The sequence below is a fragment of the Tripterygium wilfordii genome, chromosome 11, assembly GCF_013401445.1.
Source record: "Tripterygium wilfordii isolate XIE 37 chromosome 11, ASM1340144v1, whole genome shotgun sequence".
Lineage (NCBI taxonomy): Eukaryota > Viridiplantae > Streptophyta > Magnoliopsida > Celastrales > Celastraceae > Tripterygium > Tripterygium wilfordii.
Genome location: NC_052242.1, coordinates 4660181 through 4677613, shown reverse-complemented (window position 1 = coordinate 4677613; position 17433 = coordinate 4660181). Strand labels below are relative to the sequence as shown.

Here is a 17433-nt window from a genome sequence, read left to right as displayed (position 1 = left end):
ACGAAGAGTTTCTATTTTGACGAAACTCATTTTTCAAGTTGATCTCTAATTAGGAATGTGATTGTTAACATATTTGTAATCAAAAATATCTTGGGGAGAAACTCACGGGTAGAGTTAAACTCTAAGTTTTTGTTCTACTATAAATACTAGTGGTTTGTGAGTGTTTTTGGTAGAGAAAGAAAGGGTTGTGGGTTTTATTTTCGGATTTTGCCTGAGTTTATTGATGAAATTTTTTTTGTTAGTATGTGGTTGTACAAATTTTTTATATTGTGAAATTATCTTTTGATTGTCTTTTGACAACACCCATGATTTTTCTCCGATTTTGATGTTTTCAATATATATTCTTGTGTTGAGATTATTTCACTTTTTTATTTCAATTTTCTCTATTGTCATGTGATATTTCTGTTAAGAAGGATCCGAGAAAATTTGTCAACAAAGGAGACGCGCTGTTGGAACCATCTAGGTGTGGCAGCACTGACTCGCCGGTTCTTGTCCTCGAGCTTTGTTCAAAGGAAAATGATACATGGTGGCTTTCAAGGGCCATGTATATTTCCTTGGCATTCTTCTCCGTTTTAGAAGGCTTGATGTAGGAGTCGTGCTAGCCGACGTCTTTCAACCATTGTCAAGAACCTTGCCTTTAGAGCTATCTATGCTAGGACTGGGATGATTGGCCAAAGGCTTTACATCTCGTTCGTTTGAGTCATTGTTGTTCGTGAGCTCGTCATTTGGTTTCTTGTTGGACCATGGACTTTGTCTTTTCAACCATTGAAGCTATTTCTTTTTCAACATTGCTTTGGGCATGTGTCACATGTGTGGTGCTCGATGTCGTTGACATCAAGGTATGATGGCGTTAATACATTGTTGGGCCGTAATTGTTTATATAGGGCCTTGGTCTTCATGGGCCTCGTTTGTCGGTATTTGACATAATAACAGATAGACAATGAATTAATGGTGGTTTAGATGATACATTGTGTATCTATTGATACGTGGTCAACGTTGATTTAATGGTGATGACGATATTTGGTCCTGACAATAGAAACAACAACAACAATAATAATAATCATTTTAAGTATGTATATATATACTATTACTAACTAACAAGAGTCAAATACTAGCAAATGAGCCATTGGTTAAGTGGTAATTACTTTGTATGTCCCTGACTGAGGTCATGGGTTCAAGTCTCACCTCCTCCGAATATTTACAAGGAGGTGTGTGAGCTTCATCTGCCCCTACGTGGGCTTGATAGTTTGCCCCTACGTGGGCTTGATTTGTGCCTCATGCGTGGGGCCTGTTGACACGTGTACTTTCATAGGCTTGATCTGGTGGTGTGTCGTATATTGTGTACTTTCATAGGCTTGATCCGGTGGTGTGTCGTATATTGTGTTTGTACTTGTATTGAAAAAAAAAAAGAAAAAAAAAAGAGTCAAATACTAAATTCTATTTTTAAATAAAGGCAACAATTCGGTTCTGTGACTTAATAAAGAGAATCCAACAAAGATAATTGTATCACAAATGCTAATTAAAAAGAGAGTTCAAACATTCCTAATTAAAATTAAGTTTGAGCATCATAAAGTTAAACAAAAAATTCCAATTAATATAATTAATTAACATATCAAAATCCAAACTCTTTTTAATCTGCAAGTGACAAAAGAAAATTACAAGTGTGAAGAGTGATTCCACTTTGGATGAGACCTTGCAGGATTTAATTCCACTAACTACGGATCAAACTATACAAAACAATTAACTTTATGATTATGCATATCTAAAGAACCATAATGAGAAAGTCAATTGAAGACAAGAACCCAGCTTTCCAAATGGGGAAAAACTTACACAAAAAACCATAAAATTTAAATGGAATAAATTTAGGGAAAATTAAGGATAAATCACTCATTGGAAAGTTTTGTTCCAATAAGTACACTCTTAAAAGTCTTATTCCATAAAATCCATATAATTTGAACTAATATTTTAAGAAGGATAAAAAGTCAAAATATATGGTATTATTATCTAAAACACCCTTATTTCATCCTCAAACATGACACATGCCTCCTGCACATGATTCATCTTGGATCTCCACCGGAAGCTTTGTCTTCGCTGCCGGAAGCTTCATCTCCGCCCCTCGTGGCTTATTTGAGAGTTCTATGACATTCTTTAGTGATTTTTCATCTGGATTTTTATTGTGTTCGAACTAGATCTACTCATACTCACCACGAGACTTGTATATCTTGATGTTTTCCTTCGATTTGTCATCACATCATTATTTTTGACAGTTTCTGTGGTGATTTTCGTGGTTTTTTGGTTCTGATGTGAGATCTGCAGACTGCAGGTGATATGTTATATGTTTCAATTACTTTGATATCTATCATAATATTATGTCTTGTTAAATGTTATATGTTTTGTTAAATTGTTATCTGTCTTTAATAAAATGTTATCGATTTGAAGTTCTAAAATGACCAAAACCGACAACATATCAAGACATGTATAATATCTCCAAATTCGCTTTCAGAAGCATATTGGTAGATACAAAACATGCATATATAATATTGATATATACAACTCTACCGGTTTAATAGTCAAAGCAAACAACCCAAAAATTACTCAAACTTGAAGACCAAAACGATATAGAAAACTATTTTGTACCCTAACGGAAACTCAATTTCTAAGCTAAATTAATTAAAAGCAAATACCAACAAGAATGTAAATACTAAGGGTATGTTTGGTATCACTTTTGTTTCTTGTTTTTAGTTTTAGTTTTTAAAAAATAGAAAATAAAAACAAAAAATATTCTTTGTTTGTATTTTCTGTTTTCGTTTTTATGAAAACCAAAAACAGGTTTTCAAAATTTTTGAAAACAAGAAAAAAATGTTTTTAAGATTTCAGATTACAAATTGCATAGAGATGTGAATACAATGATCAAATATATTTTGGGTTATTGTTTTATTTCTTATCTTTTTTTCTTCATGGTGATGTTTTCAGTGGTGAATTACGTTACAATAGACACGACAAAGGCTGCAGTTATGAAAAATATAGTGGTGTGGATATATTCCATTATTATGAAAATAAAAGCATAAACACACTTCTTTTTCTTTTCAGTTTCAAGTGTTCAACCAAACAAGTTTCAATTTTATGTTTTATGTTTTTGTTTTTTATTTTTGTTTTCAAAATTTTTGAAAGTGATAACAAACACAACCTAAACAAACACTAATTGGAAGTAAATATAAACAATATAGGAAACTAGACTATTGACCCTCTAATTAAGTGGAAGTCACGTTGTTGCCTTCTACTCTAATTCCCTCCCTAGCTGACGTGGTTTGATGATGTCTCCTTGGTTTTCATCAATCTTCTCCTCCCCAATGATTTTGAAGATGATAGTTGTGAGAGTTGAGAGGTGTTTTCTTAGAGAGGGGTTAGTGATCAAACCCCACGCAATGCCCTCTTAAAGCAGCTGTAATTAAATAATGATTAAGTGGGAATGTATATTATTGCCCGCCAATATTGAAGATCGGATAGTTTAATAGGAAAAGGAAAAGTAACAAATAGTAGAAATTAATTCTCTTGAAACAAACACAACATCAAACATCCAATCGTTCCATTATTTTTCCACCACTAAACCTTAATAGGAGTTTCTTCAATCCCACCCTATATATAATATATTGGATGGGATGCTAAAAGCCAAAATTTCAGTTCAAACTTTTAGACTTTAGAACAACGGAATATGACCGATGATAAACAAAATGCAAATCAAATGAATCATTGTGAAATGACACTTCATTGGGTTGCGCGGAAGAAGACTAACATGCAATGTTGTTAAAATCGATCCGGACAAGGGATCATGTCACTGATTCACAGGTTCATCTAGTGGGTCATTGGTTAAACCATAGGCTCAATTAAAAAATAAAAAATATATTATAATTAAACTTAATACTAAAACATAAAAATAAATACAAAAATAATGAAATATGATCATCGATAAAAATTTGTATGTAATATTTACATTTAACAATGTAATAACAATACATTAGATTGATATGTTGATTATATTGACATATTTTGACAAGTGATCTGATTGGTTGGGTAACCAGGTTTTCGATCCGACCAACCGGCATGGTCCGGTTCTCATAACACAGCTAAAATGACACTTTATTGAATATTTCTTATTACCATTTTAAACGAAAATGAATATATTATTACAATTAATGAAATTTTCCTTTGAACAATGAATATAATTTTTTATCCATTATCAATATACATGCATAATGCATACATTTTTTTCCTTTCTATGCATCATTGTTATAATTAATGGGATTTTGCCTTGAAAAATAAATATATTTTTTAATACATGCATTGCTAAGATGTATATTCCTTTATTTTTTGCACAAAGAAGAACAAAAAAAAAACTATATACAACAAGTTCAACATCTAACACGTCACTCACTATTAGCCTACCATACTACAACAAATCATTAAAAAGGCGGTGAATAACTGACGAGGGCTTAATTCCTCAAAAATTATGGAGAGATATATCTAAATTTAATTTGATATCATATAAGTGTTTATATGTTCTTAATTTTGTTATTTCACAGGACACATTGATGCATGTTTATGTTCGTCAAAATCATATTGACATTTACAAAGAAAGATTGAAAGAAGGAATCATATTCTAAATTTCAAATTTCAGAGTTGTTCAAACTAATTACAAAATAAAAGACACGCGAAGTGCAGGTCTACGACTTGTCAAAGGGATGGGGAATTCCATCATGCTCTACATGATCATGGATGAGAACCGTATCCTTCTAGATTAGTCGCATTAGGAGTGATCCGCAAGAATTATACTTCTTCAATAGTCTTGATGACTCCCTAGCATCTTTCCTCATTAATTAACTAATATTACTACGTTCAAGAAATTGACTTATTCAAGAGTTTCTGTTTTTTGGACGTGACACTAGTAACTATCATTCCTGACAATGATCTTTAGTCCCAACACATTCTATTTATATGTGTATACAATGAACTAACAATATCACATACTTGAGTTACTCAGAAAACATACACAATGAAGTCTATTGCCTTCTCCCTTGTTTCCCTCTCAATTTTCCTTTTGATTACTTTGTTTCTGATTGTTGCTTCTGATTCTACAAAGGAAGCACATGCTCTTCTCAGATGGAAAGCCAGTTTTCAAAATCAAACTCAACCTCTCTTGTCTTCATGGTCCATTCTCAATTCAACCAACGTGAGTCATGGTACTTGGTTCGGTGTCTCTTGCAACACTGCTGGAAGTATAACTATGATTAACCTTACCAGTTGTGGCATATTTGGTACGCTCTATAACTTTTCATTCTCATCTTTTTCCAATCTCTCATCTTTTGATCTTAGCATGAATGCACTCCATGGTTCCATCCCTCCTCAACTGAATCATCTCTCCAACCTTATTCACCTACATTTGTCGGGGAATCAGTTTTGAGGGCAAATCCCACTTACACTTGTCCAGCTAACTCATCTTGAGACTCTTGCGCTCAATGATAATAAACTAAATGGCTCAATTCCTCAAGAAATAGGCAATGAGCTAAAGTCCCTCATTGAGCTTCACCTGCACAATAACTTTCTAGGTGGAGCCATTCCAACTTCTTTGGGTAATTTGAGTAACTTGACTAACTTGAATCTCTTCAATAATTCGCTATCCGGTTCCATCCCACCAGGACTTGGTGAGCTCTCCAAGCTTGTCTTCTTTCAATTGCATAAAAATAAGCTAAACGGTTCCATTCCTCAGAAAATAGGAAATATGAGCTATGTTTCTCTTCTAGATTTGAGCAATAATCAACTCAGTGGTCAAATTCCGACATCATTTGATGGTCTAACAAGTATCACTTATCTTTACCTATATAATAACACTCTATCTGGCAGCATACCTAGAGAGATTGGAAAATTGATGTCTCTTGTTCACTTGGAGTTGAGTAGTAATCAACTTAGTGGTTCACTTCCAGCTTTCCTTGGAAATTTGAGCAGGTTAGAGATTTTGCAGCTCAAGCAAAATTTATTTTCTGGGTCCATTCCTGAAGAATTGGGAAAACTAAACACCCTTCTTCAATTGGATTTAAGGTTTAATGAGTTAAATGGTTCTCTTCCAACTTCATTGGGGAATATAAACAACTTGGAAACTTTCAATGTAGGCCAAAATCAATTCTCTGGATCCATTCCTGTAGAAATAGGAAAATTGGCGAACTTGGAATTTTTGAGTGTAGCCCAAAATCAACTCTCTGGATCCATTCCTGTAGAAATAGGAAACTTGGTGAACTTGGAAACTTTCAGTGTAGCCCAAAATCAACTCTATGGATCCATTCCTCGGGGAATGGAAAACTTGACGAGGTTGACAAATCTTTTTTTGTATGAAAACCTGCTCACCGGTCACTTACCCGAAAATGTTTGTAATAGCAGTCGATTACTCCGGTTTGGAGTAAGCAGTAACCATTTGGTAGGCCCATTACCCAAAGACATGAAAAACTGCACAAGCTTGATTAGAGTCCGTCTTAATGACAACCAACTAGAAGGAAATATAGATGCTGACTTTGGAGTCTATCCAAACTTGACCTTTATTGATATCAGCTACAATCGATTTTTCGGAGATATCTTAGCTAAGTGGGGTCAATGCACACAATTAACTACTCTATGGATTGCTGGGAATAACATGAATGGTAATATACCTCCAGGGATTGGAAATTGGACTCAGCTATATCGTCTTGACTTTTCCATGAATCATTTGGTTGGGAGGATCCCGAGGGAGTTGGGAAGGTTGACTAATTTGCTGAATTTGAGGTTGAACGACAATCATTTTTCTGGTGGTATTCCTCCTGAGGTCGGATCACTTACTGATCTCCAAGTTCTTGACTTATCAGGGAACATATTGAGCTCTATGCCAGATGGCATTGGAGCTTTGTCGAATCTTCATTACTTGAATTTAAGCTGCAACAAATTCAGCCAAAGAATTCCAATTCCAATTAGTTACTTAGTTCACCTTTCTCAACTTGATTTGAGTCATAACTTGCTTATCAGAGAAATACCAGCACAATTCACCAAGTTGCAAGACCTGGTGACCTTAAATTTCTCCTTCAATAATCTTTCGGGTCCTATTCCAAATAGCAAAGTATTTCAAGGTGCTCCGGCGGAAGCATTCCAAGGAAACAAAAACTTGTGTGGCAATGTGAGTGGATTGCAAGCATGTCAACGGCCACACACGGAAGATAGACATGGTCCAACAAAGAGCAATAAGATTGTGTTTGTAGTTGTGTTTCCTCTCTTAGGAGCACTTGTTATGTCATTTGTAATAATTCTTGTGTTTCGTAAACTCCAAAGACGAAGGAAGGGCGACGCTAAGAATGACAAGCAATCAGTTACAATATCTTTGTTTGATAGGACAGTGAAATTTGAAGACATCATGGAAGCAACTAACAATTTTGATGTCATGTATTGTATTGGGGAAGGGGGTCATGGAACTGTCTATAAAGCCGACCTTCCATTAGGTGTTGTTGTAGCTGTCAAGAGATTCCACTGTTTACTTGACAGTAGCAATTCAGCAGATCAAAAAGAGTTTTTCAATGAGGTCAGCGCCTTAACAGAGACAAAGCATCGAAATATTGTGAAACTCCATGGCTTCTGCACACATTCAAAATACACATTCTTAGTTTATGATTATCTTCAGAGAGGTAGCCTGATCAAAATTGTAAGCAACGACGAGGAAGCGAAAGAATTGGATTGGTTTAGAAGGATGAATGTCATCAAAGGTGTCTCTCAAGCATTGTCTTACATGCATCATGATTTGTCATTGTTAATCATTCATCGAGACATATCGAGCAAAAATATTTTGCTAGACTTGGAATACGAAGCTCATGTTTCCGACTTTGGCACTGCTAAGCTTCTCAAGCAGGACTCATCTAATTGGTCAACACTAGTTGGAACACATGGATACATTGCACCAGGTAAATTTACATCTTTATGTTATATGGAAAACTTAAATGTGACTGAAAAATGTGACGTATATAGCTTTGGAGTGTTGACACTAGAAGTTCTCAAAGGGAGTCATCCAAGCGATATCATGTCAAGTGCATCATCTTCATCTTCATCTGTTACTCTACAAGTTAGACTTAATGATTTGTTAGACCAGCGCCTTTCACCTCCACGATACAAGGTTCCTGATAAACTGAACCGCATCATGGAGGTGGCCGTTTCATGCTTAGATGTAAATCCACAATGTAGGCCAACCATGCAACTCGTTTCTAAGTTACTACCCAACTGAATATTTGGAAGGTTATCATGGCTTATGAAGGGTTTGTTTTACTCCCATATAGTATTTTCTAAGTCATGTATAGCTAGTATTCTTGTTAGAAATAATTAAAACGTAGCTACATTTTTACTGTTAATGGTTTTTCTTCTTCTATGATAAAAGCCGAGTTTGCTATATATTCATTGAAGTTACTTTCATGATTTAATGACATCTAAAGGCCAAAATAGTGTCTAATGTCTTGGGAAGGTAGATGTATTAGACCCCACACATTACTGTATTCCAACCATGGTCCTTGTTTCTCAATTAGGGAGAAGTATCATAGAAACCCTTAAACTTACCAAAAAATATAAATTCAACCCTCAAGCTGTCAAATCAGCCCCTTGAATTCAACATACAGTTCACGTTTGCCCTTCCATCAATTTGTCTTACGAAATTGTTGACGTGGATTGTAATATGTGACATAGCTTTATTTTGCTCAAAAATAAAAAATAAGTGTAAAATATGACACGGTTTTTAAAAAATAAGACACTCAAATTAAAAATAAACCAAAATGATATATGTCCATAATTTTCTCATCCATAAACTTACATAATTTAGATGGCAAACAAAAAAGGCATGCCACATAGATTAAAAAAAATAAACAAACTTTATTAAAAAGCCACATAAACATACCACACATTTATGTAAGTTTATGAATATTTATTTTATTGATGTATAGTGCTTCTGAAAAATAAAAAACAATTTCTATCTCATTCTCTCTCCCTCCCTCTCTCGTCTTCAATCTCCACCACCCACCACTATCACCACCACCACCACCCACCATCATCATCATCATTCCTTCTCTGCAACCTAACCTCCTCCTCCTTTGAAACCCCTTCTCTGCAACCTAACCTCCTCCTACTTCGAAACCGCTCTCTCTATGGTGGTCCATAACCGGATTAAGAATTGAAGAAACCCTAAATTATCTCCTCATCCCTTCCATCTCTCTTCCTTCTCCTCCTCCTCCCTTTTCTGTCGTCTCACTTCTGAATCCTCCCCCTTCGTCGGACTCCGTCCAGATGCACTACCTTGGTTCGTACCGGAAGTGTGTCAGCATCGTGGCTTGCCGGACTTCCGATTCGAACCCTTTGTGGATGGTCTAATTACACCTTTGGATGCTGATGCCAGTCAAGGCATTATAGCAGTCTGTGCGTTCACGGCATTCACAATCAAAGCAGCTGCAAGACTTGAAATCCCAATTGGGGTGGAACTGGGTGTACTTGAGCGTGTGATTGTAGGTGCCTATGCTTTGTTGGCCATTCTCCAGCGATCAACAGACAACTTCCGATTTTCGTGCTCTGTTCATTGAGATTTTTTTAATAAAAGATTTTAGTTTTTTTCTAAATTTTGTTTTAGTTTTTATTTTCTATTTTCTTTTATAATTTTTCGGGACATGTGTCATAATTTCATTGAACAATGACATGTGTCTTTTTTTTTTTATCAGGAACAATGACATGTGTCTGCTACTTGGAATATCATTAAACAAAATACAAAATACACATTACCCACTAACTACAACGTCATCAAAAATTGTCGGAAAAATGCTCCAAAGGCTAACGTGGATCGTTATTGATAGTACAGGGGTTTCTTTGGCACAAAAAAATGACGAGGGCTTGACTGACACTTTTTGGTAAGTTTAAGGGTTTCTCTTATACATATCCGCCTAAAATTTAGTTTCAAAACCATACGTATGATGAACTACTCCGATCATATCATCTTGATCAATATTATTTCGATACAATCTATCATTTACTTTCCATCCAACTCTTGTCTAACATCTTAATCTATTGATTTCCAAAATAACAATCTGATAAGATTAAGTGATGCGATAGAGATGATTTTTCATTTTTCTAGTAATGTAGTTTCAAGGGTTTTAAAGTAAGCCAAATGTCACACAGACCCCTGTGGTTAGAGCCGTTTTTACATGCACCCCCTGGTTTTGAATTCATAAGATTTGGACCCCCTGTGGTTTCATTATGTGTCATGCCAAATCCTTCCATCTAGTTGACTGTTAAGGAATAACGACATCCAAAACGATGTCATTTTGATTTTTTTAATATAGAACACAAAACGACGTCATTTTGTATCAAAGAAAACGAAGAAAAAATAGAAACGACGTCATTTGGAAACTAAACAAAATCCTCCCTTAGTCTTCGCAAGATGGTGTCTGTAAAACCTAATTTGTCTCTTGATAGACCTCAAGCGCTACGATTGTGAAGAGCTCTGTAGTTCAGACTAAAATACCAGGTACGATTGTGTTTGCTTTCTATTTAACTCTCAAATTTTCTGGTTTATCACTATGTTTGTTGTTTGTTACGTATACTATGTTCCATATTGGAATGGGTGTAAGGTAAATACATGAATGGTTCATGAAAACTGTAGATGGAGAATGATCCAAATCTCACGGATGAGAGTGCAGATTATGACACTTCCAAAATTGAGGATGGTTTAGAGGAGGATGGGTCTAACTTGTTTATGGATGAGGTTAATGAGGGTAAAGGTGACAGAATGAAACAGAAGGAGAATGATGACTGGAATGAGTCTGAGTATGCAGACTCGGACTATCTTGTCACTCCAGAGAATTCAGATGATGAAGCTCCAACAAAGCCCAAATTTCCTCAATTCAATCCCAATGTGGATCTTCATGGAGATATTACATTGGTGGTCGAACAGATTTGTGCTGATCATGTGTTGTTTAGAAAAGCACTAGAGGAATTCTCAATCCAACATGGTTTTGATTACATTTTCGTGAAGAATGATAAATGGAGGGTAACAACAATATGTGCTAGGCATTGTGGGTGGAGGATTCATGCATCACCAACTCAAGACAGAGCTGCCTTCCATGTCAAGAGTTTTAATGCAGTACACAACTATGGTAAGCATGGTTTTAGCTCTAGGGTTGATGCTAAGTGGTTGGCACATAAGTATTTGGACCATTTGAGGGATGCACCTGATTGGGATGTGGTTGCATTTAAGAAGCAAGTCCATAGAGGCCACAATGTTGATGTTTCAAAGGGACAGTGCTATAGGGCTAAGAGAATTGCCTATAATATCCTACCTGGCACACATGTTGAACAATATAGACAATTCTGGGATTATTGTGCTGCTGTGTTGAAATGTAATTCAGGATCCACATTGGCACTCTCGTGCCCTAACTCTATTTTTGAGAATTTTTATGTGTGCTTGGAAGCTTGCAAGAAGGGATTCAAGGCTGGATGCAGACCTGTGATTTGTTTAGATGGTTGCCATCGAAAAACTAAGTATGGCAGGCATATGTTAGCTGTAGTAGGAAAGGATGCAAATGAAAATATGTACCCAATTGCATATGTTGTGGTTCAGAGTGAGTGTGGAGCCTCCTGGACATGGTTCCCAACTCTTCTCCAGGATGACATTGGCAATGCACATGATAATGGTTGGATATTCATGTCTGATAGACAAAAGGTAACAACTTATTTCCTCTTATTTTGATAGTTAATAGCTTATATTTACTATTTTGATCATTGACTGAATGTATATGAACTGTATTTTGGTAGTTAACAACTTATATTTACTATTTTGATCATTGACTGAATGTGTATGAACTCTATTTTGGTTGTTAACAGCTTATATTTACTATTTTGATTATTGACTGAATATAATGAACTTTTGAGCATGACTTCCCTGGTGTACATCACAGATTTTGTGTGAGGCACATGTATGTCAATTTCAAGAAGAGATGGATTTTGAAGACATTGAAGGATTATTTTTTTGTGGCTGCTGGTGCAAGAACTCGGGAAGATTCAGTTATTAGATGGAGGAGATCAAGAAGATTGACATCCAAGCTTTCCATTGGATAAACCAACATGATCCTATTCTATGGTCCAAGCATGCTTTTAATCCAAATGTCAAGTGTGACATCAGAGTAAACAACATTACTGAAACATTCAACAGTTGGATCCTGAAAGCTAGGGACAAACCCATTCTTGACAATGATGGAGATGATTAGGAGGAAGCTAATGAAAAGGTTCCAAACAAAGAGAGATGGAATGAGTGAAAGCCAAAGTCATATTTGTCCAAGGATTCAACTAAAGTTAGAGAAGGCCAGGTGGTACACTTTATGAAGTTGATCACTGTTATGATGGGAGGTTGGTTGTGGATATTGGGATGACGAGATGTGGGTGTGGTAAATGGGACTTGACTGGTGTTCCATGCTCATGCATGTGCCGCAATTTTTCACAGACAACACTACCTTGAAGACTATGAGCATGACTACTTCAAAAGAATAGCTTTTATGGCTCCTTATGAGCCAATGATATATCTTGTTCCTGGACCAGAAAAGTGGGATAGAACTACAAGAGATCCTATCCAACCTCCAGTATTTAGGCAACAACCAGGTAGGTCAAAGAAGGCAAGAAGGAGAGATGCTGATGAAGGACCAACATCACAAGCTTATAAGGTTACTAGAAGAGGTGGGAAACTAAGATGTAACAATTGCAAACAACTAGGTCATAATTCTAGGGGAAGCAAGACGCACATGAGGGCTGAACAACAAAGGTAAAAAACAGGAAGTGGTACTTCAACCACTACTACAACTACATCTAGAAGGAACACTATGAATGGAGCATCCACCCATCTTCTAGGCTGCCTTTTACAGTGGACAAGCTGCATATAAGTTGGACAACTCAAAAAACTTGTTTTCATTATTATCTGTATGGCCTATCTGTATATAATGGTTAACATGTTAACTTAACTTACATGTTATAGGTGAGGAGAAGATCAACAAGGATAGCTTCCACATTTGTTGTACCAACTCAAGCATCACAATCATCTTCACAGGCATCAACAACACCTACAACAGCACCCCCACCAAGGCCTTCAATAAGATCTTCAACAAGACCTCCAATTGTAGGTTTTCAGCCCCCTAGACCTTCAACAACAGCTACGAAGACAGGTTTTAATCCACCAAGATCTTCAAGAATATCTTCAATAAGATCCAAGCTTGTCGGTCCACCAAGCACTAGCTCCATCACTATTCAGAAGCAGTAGATTGAAATATCTTTTAATTGCAAGATAGAGCAATCTTAGCTACCTTGCATAGTGATTAGCCATTTTTGGTACAATATTTTGTATTATATTGGATGATGTTGGCACCCTAGGTGACAGACTCTCTTGTGTCACATGCTCTGTTATGGAACTTTTTTATATTTCTCTGTTTTGGGACCTATTTTGATTATGATATGTTGTCTTCTTCTGCTTAGCATGGTTTTGATTCTATTGCACGAATATTTTTGTGAATGGTAATGATATTTGATTGACGACCCTGCCTTATGAGTGGAAAAGTTGGAAATGGTTAGCGTACAACAGATGACGTTAATGATTCATGGGCAAGGTGGTTAAAATCTAAATTCCTTAATTGGTGAAATGAATATTGTCTTGTGCTCCGTGGTCACTTTTACGTATGTTAGGATTACATACTTATGTAGAAAGCAATTCTGGAATTGTAGAAAATATAAAATTGAGTCAGTTCCTATGTGTGTCTATACTCATCGAAATTAATTCATATTCCAGTTTTTGAGTTCTGCACTTTATTATAGTTTGAACCCTTTTATAATATTTGTCATGACTAAAATCTGTAGCTGTGAATGTGCAGGCGTCTCTTTTAATCGGTTGTGATGTAAGAAACATGACCAAAGAGACTTTTGAGATTTATAAGCAACAAGGAAGTCATTGCTGTAAAGTAAACCAAGGTGAAATATCGAGTCTCTCTCAATAGCATGACTTTAACATTCATCCTCATTGTCTCTTCCATAGATGACTACTTAAGATATATTGCAGCAGGAAACTAAACAATCAAGGATCTTAAATTTTCCTTTTTGTTGATAGAATTGGGATTCAGGGAAGAAAAGTGCAAGCATCAGGGAAAAATGGTTGCCGCCTGGTATTCTCCTCTTGCACCAATGCTTTATGCTGCATCAACATTTTATACTACAATAACCTTTTCTATCTCAACCATGGTTTCCTTGGCGTGACTAATGGAAGACCTGTTTCTTCTCACACTTTAACTTTGATGGCCCCACCAAACACTTGATTTTGGAGGGCGATAACGCTTGCAAAACGGGGTGTTACCGCCCTCACCAAATAAGGTTTGAAATGGAGCTTATTTGGGGCGTTTGACAATTTTCTTTTTTTTAAAAAACTTTTTTAATATGGGTCCCATCTGTTTCCATTAAACTTTTTTATTTTTGTTAAAGGCCACATAGTGGGACCCACCATGTTTTTAATAAAATAATTATAAACTATTATTTATAAATTATTATAATTATTTCTTATAACTATAAATAAATAGTAATTCCTAATAATTAGTTTTATTAATTTACAATTCCAATAATCAATATTTATAGTGAAATATATCATTTAAATTAAAATAAATAAAAAAAATACAAACAAAAAGGATTTTACACAGCCTAACCACTAATAACAGTAAAAGTTTGACCAAACACCTCAAAGCTTATGTCACAGCTTTAAGCTTAACTTTTTTTCCACAGCTTAACCGATAGCGTTGAAAATAAACACAACCAGTCTACCAAACTAGAATTTTTTTATAGATATTTAATTTTGACCCCATTCATCTTTTATGTTTACATTAATTGGGTTCACAAGAAATCTAAAACAAAGAGGTCCAATTGAAATAAAATGGGCGTTACCTAGATATCCAAACTCACTTATCTTTTCTTATCTTATATCTTCACCTTAGACAAAATTACAAAAAAAAATCCACAAAATTACAAAAAGACCCATCACTAGGTGAGTTTGCTCCAGCAAAAAAGATTCATTATAGATTCATAGTTCATAATATAGTTCTTATAAAAAGGTTACATAATCCTCTTTCAAAATATAAAATATCGTGAACAACATTTGTAAATCAACTTTCAATTGTCACTTACCTCAATCTGATAATATTTTGATTTTTAGTGTTGTTTTCCGTACTTTTGAAGACAATTAATAATTTACCCCAAAAAATTTCCCGAGACACTACCCCCGAACCCCCGCAAAGACTTTCCCCACCCTAAATATTTTTCCTCAATCGACCCCATGTGCTCAGGAGGCTAGGTCCGCCCTTACATATAAGCTAGCTTATTTTGTCAGCAAATAAAAATTTTCAAACGGAGCCAATTAATTATTTGCATCTTAATATTCTAGATTAATTGGTTGAATAATAATTTATTCATTGATTAGACAATTCTATTGTAACTGCACTAACAACTTAATTATAAGATTTACTATTATATGATTACGTCATAATACTACTATAGTAATTGTTTAAGTAATAGATAGCTAAATTTACAATCATTTTTTTTTGAAATACAACCAATTTTTTTTAATAAATAAGAAGGTGGGTGATTTGAATGATGCATGAAAGCTTTCTAGGCTGTTGTTTCATGAGAGATGAGACTATATCTATATAGTCTATTAATACGTTCAAGAAATTGACCCATACGACGCAAATGACACGTTTACTTCTAGATGGAGCCATTCCACCTGGGATTGACTTGTTGTCTCAAGTTCAGATCCTTCAACTAAATGGAAATCAGCTAACTGGTTCCATTCCTTGGGAAATAGGAAATATGAGCTCTGTTTATCAGCTAGATGTGAGCTCTATTATCTTTACCTATATAATAACAATCTATCTGGCACCCTACCTAAAAAGATTGGAAACTTGATGGGTCTTCTTCACTTGCAATTGAGTGGTAATCAATTTAGTGGATCCATTCCTATAGCAATAGAAAACTTAACAAAGTTGACATCTCTTGCTTTGTATGACAACATGCTCACTGGTCACTTACCCGAAAATGTTTGTAGCCGTAGATTGCTCCAGTATTTCAGCATAAGCGATAACCATTTGGTAGGCTCAGTACCCAAAGACATTAGAAATTGCACAAGCATGACTAGATTTCGTCTTAATGACAACCAACTAGAAGGAAATACAGATGCAAACTTTGGAGTCTATCCAAACTTGACCTTTATTGATATCAGCCACAACCAATTTTCCGGAAAAATTTCACTTAAGTGGGATCGATGCACACAATTAGCCACTCTCTGGATTGCCGGGAATAATATGGGTGGTAAGATACCTTCAGAGATTGGAAATTGGACTCAGCTATATCATCTTGATTTTTCTATGAATCATTTGGTTGGGATGATCCCTAGGGAGTTGGGAAAGTTGACTAATTTGGTGAACTTGAGTTTGAACAACAATCATTTTTCTGGTGGTATTCCTCATGAGATCGGATCACTTACCAATCTCCAGATTCTCGACTTATCAGGGAACATATTGAGCTCTATGCCAGACAGCATTGGAGCTTTGTCCAATCTGCATTACTTGAATTTGAGCTGCAACAAATTGAGCCAAAGAATTCCAATTCCAATTGGTGAATTAGTTCACCTTTCTCAACTTGATTTGAGTCATAACTTGCATATCGGAGAAATACCAGCACAATTCACCAAGTTGGAAGACCTGATGACTCTAAAGTTCTCCGTCAATAATCTTTCGGGTCCTATTCCAAACAGTAAAGTATTTCAAGGTGCTCCGGCGGAAGCATTCCAAACAAACAAAGGATTGTGTGGCAATGTCAGTGGATTGCAGCCATGTCAACTGCCACACAAGGAAGATAGACATGGTCCAACAAAGTGCCATAAGATTGTGTTTATAGTTGTGTTTCCTCTCTTAGGAGCACTTGTTATGTCATTTGTAATAACTCGTGTTTCATAAACTCCAAAGACGAAGGAAGAGCAAACCTGAGAATGACAAGCAATCAGTTACATTATCTATGTTTGATAGGACAATGAAATTTGAAGACATCATGGAAGCAACCAACAACTTTGATGTCATGTATTACATTGGGAAAGGGGTTCATGGAACTGTCTATAAAGCTGACTGTCGCAACCAGGGTCACGACGCGGACCGGCGATGGAAGGATGAAAAAATGTTTAGAGTCGCCACCAATTGATTTAAGTGCAATTGGACACTAAAAATGGTCTACAAACCAGAGAATAGGTAAGGGGGTCTATTGAGTGTGGGGAAGGTGTTAGGCACCCCACAACTCCCTAAAAGGTTACCTAGATTAATCTATGTGCTTTTTCTT

The 17433-nt window shown here is 35.7% G+C and overlaps 3 protein-coding genes across 5 annotated transcripts; all 3 read left to right on the top strand.

The window, feature by feature from the left end:
* The first annotated feature begins 743 nt into the window (after positions 1–743).
* On the top strand, positions 744–9620 carry LOC120008701 (MDIS1-interacting receptor like kinase 2-like). The gene is made up of 5 exons (XM_038859083.1): positions 744–839; positions 5039–5227; positions 5486–5627; positions 5694–8227; positions 9366–9620. The coding sequence occupies exons 1-5, from the start codon at positions 744–746 to the stop codon at positions 9618–9620; spliced, it is 3216 nt and encodes a 1071-aa protein (XP_038715011.1).
* An 825-nt stretch (positions 9621–10445) lies between these two features.
* Positions 10446–12890, top strand: LOC120009546. 3 transcript variants are annotated; one of them, XM_038860177.1, is made up of 3 exons: positions 10446–10558; positions 10694–11292; positions 11964–12890. In XM_038860177.1, the coding sequence occupies exons 2-3, from the start codon at positions 10694–10696 to the stop codon at positions 12145–12147; spliced, it is 783 nt and encodes a 260-aa protein (XP_038716105.1). In that variant the 5' UTR covers positions 10446–10558; the 3' UTR covers positions 12148–12890. The 3 variants fall into 3 exon arrangements, with proteins under 3 accessions (XP_038716105.1, XP_038716104.1, XP_038716103.1); XM_038860176.1 differs by having other exon boundaries at positions 10454–11288; positions 11960–12890; XM_038860175.1 differs by having other exon boundaries at positions 10454–11292.
* Positions 12891–15795: 2905 nt separating this feature from the next.
* Positions 15796–17060, top strand: LOC120008700 (MDIS1-interacting receptor like kinase 2-like). Its single transcript, XM_038859082.1, has 2 exons — positions 15796–15939; positions 15999–17060. The coding sequence occupies exons 1-2, from the start codon at positions 15796–15798 to the stop codon at positions 17058–17060; spliced, it is 1206 nt and encodes a 401-aa protein (XP_038715010.1).
* The last annotated feature ends 373 nt before the right edge of the window (positions 17061–17433 follow it).

Excerpts from the sequence above, each read along its gene's own strand:
- LOC120008701 (XM_038859083.1), top strand. The coding sequence starts at position 744 with ATGGACTTTGTCTTTTCAACCATTGAAGCTATTTCTTTTTCAACATTG. Across the intron at positions 840-5,038 it reads TCGATGTCGTTGACATCAAG|AAAACATACACAATGAAGTC; the intron begins GTATGATGGCGT and ends TGAGTTACTCAG. Across the intron at positions 8,228-9,365 it reads TGGCCGTTTCATGCTTAGAT|CATCGTGGCTTGCCGGACTT; the intron begins GTAAATCCACAA and ends GAAGTGTGTCAG.
- LOC120009546 (XM_038860177.1), top strand. The coding sequence starts at position 10,694 with ATGGAGAATGATCCAAATCTCACGGATGAGAGTGCAGATTATGACACT. Across the intron at positions 11,293-11,963 it reads GTGGTTGCATTTAAGAAGCA|TGACTTCCCTGGTGTACATC; the intron begins AGTCCATAGAGG and ends AACTTTTGAGCA.
- LOC120008700 (XM_038859082.1), top strand. The coding sequence starts at position 15,796 with ATGACACGTTTACTTCTAGATGGAGCCATTCCACCTGGGATTGACTTG. Across the intron at positions 15,940-15,998 it reads GCTCTGTTTATCAGCTAGAT|ATTGGAAACTTGATGGGTCT; the intron begins GTGAGCTCTATT and ends CTACCTAAAAAG.